Raw genomic sequence first — 9,236 nt, 5'->3', positions numbered from 1 at the left:
GTTTATTTTGTTTAAAAAAATACTTATTATTTAAAAAATAAAAAATATTTAAGTATTTTTGGTACAAGAAAAAAATATTAATATCAAAAAAATAATTTTAAGTATGCTAGATTCTTTTAATTAACAAAATTTTGAATTTTTATCAAATATTAAATATATATGAATTACAAAATTATTCAATCTATTTTATTGAATATTAACATTATTATTAATATTAAATATATAATAAAAGAAAGTAATAAATATTTTTTTGAAATTAAAAGTAACTACTATTATGGTTTTTCTTTTTGGTACATTACTATTATGGGTTTTTTTTGCTGTCACTAAAACTATTTTGGGTTTAAAATTAATATTTATATTTTGTATTATCTCTTAATGTTAAAACATTTAATCCAATTATACTGGTTATCATTTTTTTACAAATGTAAGATAAACGAAAAGAACAAATATACTAATTGATCCTGGTAAAGAAAGGGTACCACCATAGATGGCGGTAACCTCCAAACTCGCCAACTGCACCGAATTATAGTTGCAAACTTAGATAGAACATCCACCACCATATTTTGATCTCGAGGAAGATGAAGCACCCTGATCTGCCAACTTCGCTGAAACATTTAATCAAATTATACTTGTTACTATAAAGTTCATTTAAAAAAAAAGAATACTATAAAGTTTTAATTTTGAAATAATAAATGTATTTTGAAAAGGGAAAATAACTATTTATCATTAATGCAGAAAGCAATCAGAGAATATTCTTAAATATCCTTTACAACCTTCATTTATCTCTTATTTCAAATATTATATCTTTTCATCACACTACTCTCTCAACAGATTTACACTCCCTTGAAGAAGCCATCATATTCGTGTGTTCTTTTTATATTGGAATAACGGTCCCAACAACGTTGCGCACGGAAGCTGAACCAACCAAAACCAGCGGAGAAAAACAAGAGAGAAGAACACACGCCCTAAATGGCGGCCACATTGTCCGACGACCTCCGTACGCCGATGCTCCCGGCGGCCGAGAAGAAGGCGGAGGTGGAGAAGATCTGCATCGACGAGATGCTGCAGAAGTATTGCGGGGAGTTTGGGCGGTGGCAGCTGAAGCACTTTGTCCTCACCAGTCTTGCTTGGGCGCTTGAGGCGTTTCACACCATGGTGATGATTTTTGCCGATAGAGAACCGGATTGGAGGTGCGTCGCCGGCTCCGGTTGCAGCGCCGCCGTGGGAAGTGTTTGTGGTCTCCGTCCGGGGGAGTGGGAGTGGGTCGGCGGGAACGGTGCGTCGACGGTGTCAGAGTGGGGATTGATTTGCGGTGAGAAATATAAGGTGGGGCTGGTCCAGGCCATCTTTTTCGCCGGCTGTATGATCGGTTAGTTCACTTTCTCATTCTCTTTCTCTTTGTTTTTTATTTTTTTATATTAATGAATTTTTTTAAATCAAAAACATAAATTATACCCATCTTTGGACCTTCCCATTCTCAACTCAAATTTCTCTAGCTCTTATCATTTAAAATTCAAATTATTTTTGTAGGATGAAAACATTTTTTATTCCTAAATAGTTTAATATAAAAACTGGGTGAGTTGGTTTAGTGATTCAGCATTTAGTGGTTTCAATAAAAAAAAACTCATTGTACAAAATCTTAGTGTTTAATGCGTTGATAGTACACTAGAGATTAGTCTTGGAGTATTGGTTATGAGATATCTTACTTAACACCGAATAAAATAATGCACTTGCTGCATAATATGAGAATAGATAATATTTTTGTAGCTCAATATGATATATACGTTTTTGTGAAACAGAGATGGTTTTTTTTTTTTTGGTGCTTGAGAGATGGTTCTTTTTAAATCAAACATGTCACATGCAACTATTTATTTATTTACGAAGTAAACAAAAATTGAATAGTTGTATTTTGAAGTTGTCAGGAGGGTGTGAATGGTTCAGAAAATATGAGAAAAATATAGATATGTATGATCTTGTGAGATTCTTGTTTGTTAGAGGGTATTGGGTTAGGACGAGGGAGAATATGAATAAAGAATAAAGATGATGATGAGCAACGAGGTCGGCGTGACAGAGAGGAGAAGAAGGAGAAAACGGAACACGATTACTCTGAGTCTGTTACAGAATGATAAAAAAGTCTAAAACAGAAACGGACCAAAGTAGACCTTTCTGGTTGTCGTTTCGGTACTGATTTATTTGACTACTAGTCTAGTAGTATCTCTTTAGATAAGATTGTTGTCTCAACAACCAAGTGGATGACAGTACGTCAGACTAGTTTAGATGAGATAATAATATTTTAACGTAAGTTAAATTTTTTTAAAATAAATGTTAGGGTGAAATCAGAAATATTGGGTCAGGGGTTAAACTTTAACACAACAAATAAATTAACAACTACTACTTGAAAGAGACCTTAAAAAATTGTTTGGGCAAAAATAACAATTGAATATTATGAGACTTTTTTATGAGGCAACCACCTATTTTGGTATGACTTGGTTAAGTCCCAAATACTTGTTACGATATTTTATTTGGAGTGATTTGAGTAAATTTATCTATAGAATAATATTTTTGACAAATACACATCCTCCCATAAGATTTTTTATTATTGTTCTGATCACATATTATTTAACAAAACATAAAAGGTCTTATATTATCAAAAAAAAATATGCGCATTTTATAAAATAGGGCAATTAGTAAGATGAGTTTAATTTCTATGCACTAAAGATGTAAAGTTTTTTTACACCGTCAACCAATTAAATTTCAAGGATGCATCACGTCAATTAATGAAATTAAATAAAAAGAGAGATATGATTTTCTCACATCCTTAAAATTTGATTGGTTTGCGGTGAAAAAAAATCTTACACCAATAGTGCATCATCATTTTTCTCTAGTGAGATTAGCTCTTATATTTTAATATCAAACAAGCTTATCCGTAAAGGTTATAGACCTACTCACAATTAATTTATTTATATGTACATCTAATTGAATGTTCACAAATTAGAAAATAAATGTAATTGTTGTTTCTACGTCATATAGTGTTATTTTAGACCAACTATGCTCATTATTGAACTCTATCTACAACAAATAAAATGAGTTTATCTTCAATGATTATTTACAATTTAAAAAAAAAATAAAAAAAAAATGATTATTTACGGTTCACTTTCATTTTACATTATTTTTATATTTTTGTTAAGTAGTAGATAAACTCATATTTTTTAATAATGACTTTTTTACAAAGGCATATGCTTTCCAACTTAGTTTAACTGGATAGATATGCTCCCCGGCCCGCCGGCTTCATTATATTAATATATCCTTGATTTCCGTGTACTATTGTTTCACTTAACCATAATTAAAAACTTGAATTTTAACAGGAGAATTATTTATGAAAAAAATTACTATTAGTTAATTTTCTCTACAATGAGATGTGATTTTAAAAGTTTTCTATGGAAAAGCAAACCAAACATGTAGAATGATTTCGAGCACACAACTAGTTTAGTCCATGCTTCCTTTTTCACATTGTGTTTCATTTCTTTAATGTATATAGTGACCTTAAAGTTCTATACACACTAACATCTAATATTACTCAAATTTGACTTTTACTCTCTTTTTGTTTTCACTTTTTCTCTCTTTTGTTTTCACTTTTTCTTTCTCTTCCAACCACGACATGAGTAGTCCAATTTCTGTTCATTGGTCCATCTGTCTTTAATAAGAATTGATTGATAACGTTCCCCTGCATCATGCCATGGTGGTGCCGGCATTTATTTATGTAGGAACAGAAGTGAATATCCCCCCATTTCACCGTGTCCACTTAACACTTGTGTGATGATCACTCACGTACCTTGACAGAGTAGTGGACCAGTGGTAGTAAAATTGCCATTCTTGAGAGAGTTATTGATGCCAACATTGATACATTTGTGGTTACTTTCCTTTTCATTTCAATTTTACATCCCATATCTCTAATTTTTTCCCATCACATTTAGAGATAACAATTTTCAACTGAAATGACAATGGTGATCCCCATGTTAATTGTCCCATTTGGGATCCGATCTCAATAACATTTGTTCATGAAAAATGAAGATGAGGTAAAAATCTTCTCGAGATGAATTTGAAATTGAGGACAAGGATCATACTTCTTGTTTAGTAGAGTCCTCGCTCCGGTATTTATTTATAAAATTATAATAAGAGGAGGACTCCATTCACTCCAAGTTAAGTAGTTAAAAGTGTTGGATGGATTGGATGGAGATGATCCAAATTGAATATAACAGGTACTATTCACTATGGCATAGAAACAATATGATACTAATCCTATTGCAATTTCAGGTGCTGGCGTATTTGGTCACCTCTCAGACTCCTCTCTTGGAAGGAAAGGCTCTCTCACAGTGGTTTGCGCCCTCAATGCAGTCTTCGGCTGCTTAACAGCAATGTCCCCTAACTACATCACCTACGTCTTCCTCCGCCTCCTCACCGGCTTCACTACCGGTGGTGTCGGCCTCTGCGCCTTTGTCCTTGCCACCGAACCCGTCGGCCCCACCAAGCGAGGCGCTGCGGGAATGTCCACCTTCTACTTCTTCTCCACCGGCATCGCGCTCCTATCCGGCATCGCCTATGTCTTCCAAACATGGCGAACCCTCTACATCGTCACCTCCATCCCCTCGTTCCTCTACATCCTCCTCGTCCTTCCCTTCATCTCTGAGTCCCCAAGATGGTACAGTTACAAATATAATATAAAATTATTCATGTATCTCAATAACTCAAATTTTTAGGATAATTAATTCATGACATTGGAATAATTGGTTCATGACAGGTACCTTGTTCGTGGAAGAATAACCGAGGCCACAAAGATCATGTCCTCGATCGCTTCATCCAACGGAAAGCACCTACCAGAAGGGGTGCTTCTCGGACTGGATGAAGACGTATCAGCATCAGGATCAGCATCAACATTACCATTACTAACACACAATGGCTCATGCAACAAGGATGCAGTTGCTGGGTCCATAGTGGACGTGCTTCGCTCTCCCATAACACGCATTAGATTGTTCCTAGCCGTGACTCTAAACTTCTTAGCCTCTGTAGTGTACTATGGTCTCAGTTTAAACGTGACGAACCTCGAAACCAACCTCTACATGAGCGTATTGCTGAACGCGGTGGCCGAGATGCCTGCGTTCACGATAACCGCGGTGTTGCTGGACAAGTTCGGGAGGAGGCCGCTGGCGATAGGGACAATGTGGTTCAGCGGGTTCTTTTGCTTTTTGGGGTGTCTGACTGGAAATGTTGGAGTGTGGAAGGTGGTGAGGATGGTGTGCGGTGTATTGGGGATTTTTGGGATGGCGGGGACTTATAACTTGTTGTTTATTTACACGTCGGAGCTGTTTCCCACGGTGGTGAGAAATGCCGCGCTTGGTTGCGCCACGCAGGCCTCGCAGATGGGGGCTATACTGGCGCCGGTTGTGGTGGTTATGGGTGGTGCTTGGCCATTTGTGGTGTTTGCTGCCTGCGGGATGTTTGGTGGGGTGTTTGCGTTTTATCTGCCGGAGACGCTGAACCTGCCACTCTATGATACTTTTAATGGATTAGAAGCTGGACTTGCATAATGCTGTGTCTATTAGTACCACTATCTACATGTTTATGTGTTAGGCAATTGTTTTGCTTTTCTTTTCAATTTTGCTTTGATATGGCAAATTTTTGTACAATAGAAAAAAGAAATCTCAGAAGTTTGAAGGCTTTACTTTGTGGGAAAAAAGGGTAGATATATTGCTTAAACTTGAGAGCATTTCAGATTTGGTTCTTATCTCCCTTGAGTTGAACACTTCAAAAAATTATTACATAGTGTAATTCTCTTAAACTCGTTTCAAAGCTACCACCAGCACGACTAATATTGCCAACCCCATAAAAGTTCCTCCCATGACTATGTGATCATTGAAGTTTGCTGTTGTTGTTCCATGATCATCAGCACCAGCAGACAAATTTTGAAGAGTTGAGAGCCCAAATATGGTATGAAAGTAGTTTGACACATTGCTTACCATTTCAGATACGGTAAGCTTGACATTGTGGATTACTCTTAACAAATCAACAAAATCAATTCCTGAGTTAGAATCAGGTAACTCTCCAGCTTTTTCAAGAGCTCCCTTTACATCAAAACCAGAAACTGCAGCAAAATCTGTCTTAGCATCCAATAGCATAGATTAGAAAAAGAGTAATGGAAGGTATGTAATAGGAAAAAAAAGAAAAAGAGGGATCTAATTTTTCTCCGTAGTCAATTCTATAAGTCATAAGTTACTCAAAGAAGCTTCTGTCCAAAATTGATTGACTTTAGAATCAATTGTATACGAGGATTTCAAATTAAGTTATGTTACCACTTACCTATGTGCTGTGATTGGAAGAAATCTTGTAACGTGGGATTTTGCGCAATTGCGTTCCATATATTCGGGTCACAAGCAATAGAAGCAACAGCATTCTGGTTAAGGGCAAAGTCAAGTAACTTCTATTAGTTTAACAAAATGAAGTGCAGCAAGGATTTTATGTATAAAACCTTGTTTAATTCTTTGAAAAAAATTGCTTACCAAATAATTTATCCTTAATCTTTGTTCACCAAAGAAGACAAATTAAAGGACATGCATCATTTGGTAATATAACATCTCCAATTACCTGTGCCTCAGGACTTGCACTAAGCAACTGAAAAGCCTGAAGAGCATGGTTTGGAACTGGAGGATTTGAAATAGCCTCAATGACACGAGATTCTGTTTCCAATCCAGAATTATATGGAAACTGAACAGCAGAGACTTGACTATATGGAGAAGAACCCTCACATTCAGCAGAATTGGAAGGCTGGTATATCCTAAAATATGATATAATAGAAATGGAATGAAACTATATATATCAGATGTAATAATAATGTGCAGGGATTGTTTAAACGACTCAGCAGTTAAATCATTCTAGTCTTAGTCGGATCAATGATATCATAAATATTATTAGTCCACATATGACTGGTAATTTGACCCAAGTTTTTTATGCTCATTTAAACAACATGATAAAATGTAAAGTGATAGAGAGAGTGAGAGAGAACTATACTTATCAATAGCATGTTTCAGTTCCGTGGTGGCTGCCTGGGCCTCCTGCAAACTAGGGACACCGCCAAACACTAATGTTGGCGGCATAACCTCACAGTCATCTATAACAAGTCCATCACCACCAGCGGCGTCTTCCCAGTCACTCACTTCCCATGGCGCTGCAGACACGGGCCGCGAGGCGCTCCAGACCGACTGCGCACCCCTGATCGCAGCAGCAAACTTGGCGGCCGTCCTCATTGCTCCTCCGCCACCCATGAACCCGAGGTGTTAAGTAACTGAGGAGGCCAAATGGTTGATGTGGGTATTTATAAAGATCAAAATTCTAAGATTTATAATTTACACACCAAGATGGTTCCTTTAATTGCTTTGTTTTTAGTATTTTTGTACAAAATTTATTAGTACTCACTAATGCTACCTGTTAAATTTCATCAATTTCGTTCGCATCTTCCATGAATCTTCCATTTTTGTCCTAATGGTATGCCCCTCACTTCACTTGATGTGTCTATTAAGTTACACTTCACTCGAATCCAAATTGAAGTAACCATACTTAATAGACTACAATGATTCAATCCCAAAAATTGTTGCATTCTTGTATATCATTGAGTTCACTCTTCATCAAGATGTTTTAGATCACCAATTTTAAGAATATAAATAAAACTTGAATGTGTACAATATATGTCTACATAACACCTCCACAAGTTCTAGAGGTAAAAAAATAGAAAAACAAATGTGAGACCTAATATACAAAACATATGGATTAAAGAAATGGAATAAGAGGCATTCCCACTAATATTGGGTTCGTGTGCATGGTTGATATTGGGGAAAGTGGCATCCATTGCAATACCACATAAGCCTTCCTCTGCATCTATGTCTCTCTGCATTCTTATATATCCTTCTTCTCCCCATTCAGTGCCCCATGAGTTCTTCACTATCCAATATTTTGTACCATCATTATCGCTACCATAACCAACTACTGTAACAGCATGGTCTAGCTCAGTTCCACATTCTCCTGTAAAAACTCCACTTGAGTAAAATTGAAAATTGCTTCCAGCATCAATGGAAACTGACACGGGTTGATTGGCGACAGCTTTGAGGAGTGCCTCCTCACTATTACTAGGGACTTCCACATAGCTCTGAATCTGAACTATGTGAGACGCCTCATTGTTAATGTTGCATGTTCCATCAACTCCTATGTATGGATAGTTTGCTTCAGTGGTGATTCCACCATTTCTTATAATGAATTCAAATCCATCTTCCACATAGCCACCCTCACATCCTTGGCTCTCGCCGTTTGTGTCACAATCCACAAGTTCCTGCTCTGAGAGGGACACTAATTCTCCACTAGCTATTTGGAACATACCTTCTGTTGACGCCACAGCTGAAAATGCCCAGCAACCACCTAGTATATCACAAACCAAAATTACAAACTCTATAAATTAACAAGAAAGCATGATAACATAATGTAGTGAAACAAGAAAGCATGCATGATATATAACATAATTTGATGTTGTCATTTATCTTACCACATTTCCCTTGGTCTTTAATTGGAGTAACAGCTCCTTTGTTCCTCCAGTCTATGCTAGCAGGAATATCAGTTACATTTTCATACTTAAATGATGATGTTGTTGCTGTTGTATTCCTCATCTGTCCTTGTGATCGGTTGGACCCTTTACGGGAAGACTTAAACTCATCATTGGTTTGGTCAGCAAGATGATTGATGCTGAGTTTGTATGATTTGTTTCCGGCAAAATTGAAGGATTCAATGTAGGCCACATTGTCTTTGAATATCTGAAAACGTTTTTCCTTCTCTGCATCATCCTTATAGACCTTGCCATATTTTGCCATCCATTGCTCATGTCTTTCGGATAAGGAAACTTCTTCAAGGGTTCGAGACATTGCCTGAGAACTCCATACTACAATTATGAGAAAAAGAGCTACAAGATATTGGATTTTCCCCATGGAAGTCTATTACTCAGTAATGGCTAAGGACTATTGATGATAGATTAAACTTTTTAGATGTATGTTTATGTGAGGCTTAAGTTGATAGTAATGGCTAAATTAAATAGTTTATATAGAAGTGACATGTTGATGCTCTTCATGAGAAATTTCTGATTCTGAATCAGTTTGAAAATTGAAATTGGTTTATTTTTTAGTTACATGGCAAATTTATGTTCC

At 36.4% G+C, this 9,236-nt stretch overlaps 3 protein-coding genes across 3 annotated transcripts; 1 reads left to right on the top strand and 2 right to left on the bottom strand.

Annotated features, from left to right (window-relative positions):
* Nucleotides 1–784: 784 nt before the first annotated feature.
* LOC130709474 (organic cation/carnitine transporter 4) lies at nt 785–5,847 on the top strand. Its single transcript, XM_057558843.1, has 3 exons — nt 785–1,369; nt 4,315–4,699; nt 4,799–5,847. The coding sequence occupies exons 1-3, from the start codon at nt 970–972 to the stop codon at nt 5,583–5,585; spliced, it is 1,572 nt and encodes a 523-aa protein (XP_057414826.1). The 5' UTR covers nt 785–969; the 3' UTR covers nt 5,586–5,847.
* Nucleotides 5,725–7,335, bottom strand: LOC130709476 (uncharacterized). The gene is made up of 4 exons (XM_057558845.1): nt 7,063–7,335; nt 6,640–6,829; nt 6,355–6,448; nt 5,725–6,151 (listed from the first exon to the last, which is right to left on the bottom strand). The coding sequence occupies exons 1-4, from the start codon at nt 7,314–7,316 to the stop codon at nt 5,832–5,834; spliced, it is 858 nt and encodes a 285-aa protein (XP_057414828.1). The 5' UTR covers nt 7,317–7,335; the 3' UTR covers nt 5,725–5,831.
* Nucleotides 7,336–7,735: 400 nt separating this feature from the next.
* LOC130709475 (senescence-specific cysteine protease SAG39-like) lies at nt 7,736–9,084 on the bottom strand. The gene is made up of 2 exons (XM_057558844.1): nt 8,585–9,084; nt 7,736–8,460 (listed from the first exon to the last, which is right to left on the bottom strand). Exons 1-2 carry the CDS (start codon nt 9,018–9,020, stop codon nt 7,763–7,765), a joined length of 1,134 nt encoding a protein of 377 aa, XP_057414827.1. The 5' UTR covers nt 9,021–9,084; the 3' UTR covers nt 7,736–7,762.
* Between the last annotated feature and the right edge of the window lie 152 nt (nt 9,085–9,236).

Source organism: Lotus japonicus, chromosome 3, assembly GCF_012489685.1.
Source record: "Lotus japonicus ecotype B-129 chromosome 3, LjGifu_v1.2".
NCBI lineage: Eukaryota > Viridiplantae > Streptophyta > Magnoliopsida > Fabales > Fabaceae > Lotus > Lotus japonicus.
Note: the sequence above shows the minus strand (reverse complement) of the source record. Positions and strands in the feature narration are given on the sequence as shown.

Bases quoted from the DNA above. Each gene is read 5' to 3' on its own strand.
- LOC130709476 (XM_057558845.1), bottom strand. From the start codon at position 7,316: ATGGGTGGCGGAGGAGCAATGAGGACGGCCGCCAAGTTTGCTGCTGCG. The intron at 6,449-6,639 runs GTAATTGGAGAT...GCCCTTAACCAG, and splicing joins GTGCAAGTCCTGAGGCACAG to AATGCTGTTGCTTCTATTGC. The intron at 6,152-6,354 runs GTAAGTGGTAAC...ATGCTAAGACAG, and splicing joins CTTCCAATCACAGCACATAG to ATTTTGCTGCAGTTTCTGGT.
- LOC130709475 (XM_057558844.1), bottom strand. From the start codon at position 9,020: ATGGGGAAAATCCAATATCTTGTAGCTCTTTTTCTCATAATTGTAGTA. The intron at 8,461-8,584 runs GTAAGATAAATG...GTGATATACTAG, and splicing joins TAAAGACCAAGGGAAATGTG to GTGGTTGCTGGGCATTTTCA.
- LOC130709474 (XM_057558843.1), top strand. From the start codon at position 970: ATGGCGGCCACATTGTCCGACGACCTCCGTACGCCGATGCTCCCGGCG. The intron at 1,370-4,314 runs GTTAGTTCACTT...TTGCAATTTCAG, and splicing joins TTTCGCCGGCTGTATGATCG to GTGCTGGCGTATTTGGTCAC. The intron at 4,700-4,798 runs GTACAGTTACAA...GGTTCATGACAG, and splicing joins ATCTCTGAGTCCCCAAGATG to GTACCTTGTTCGTGGAAGAA.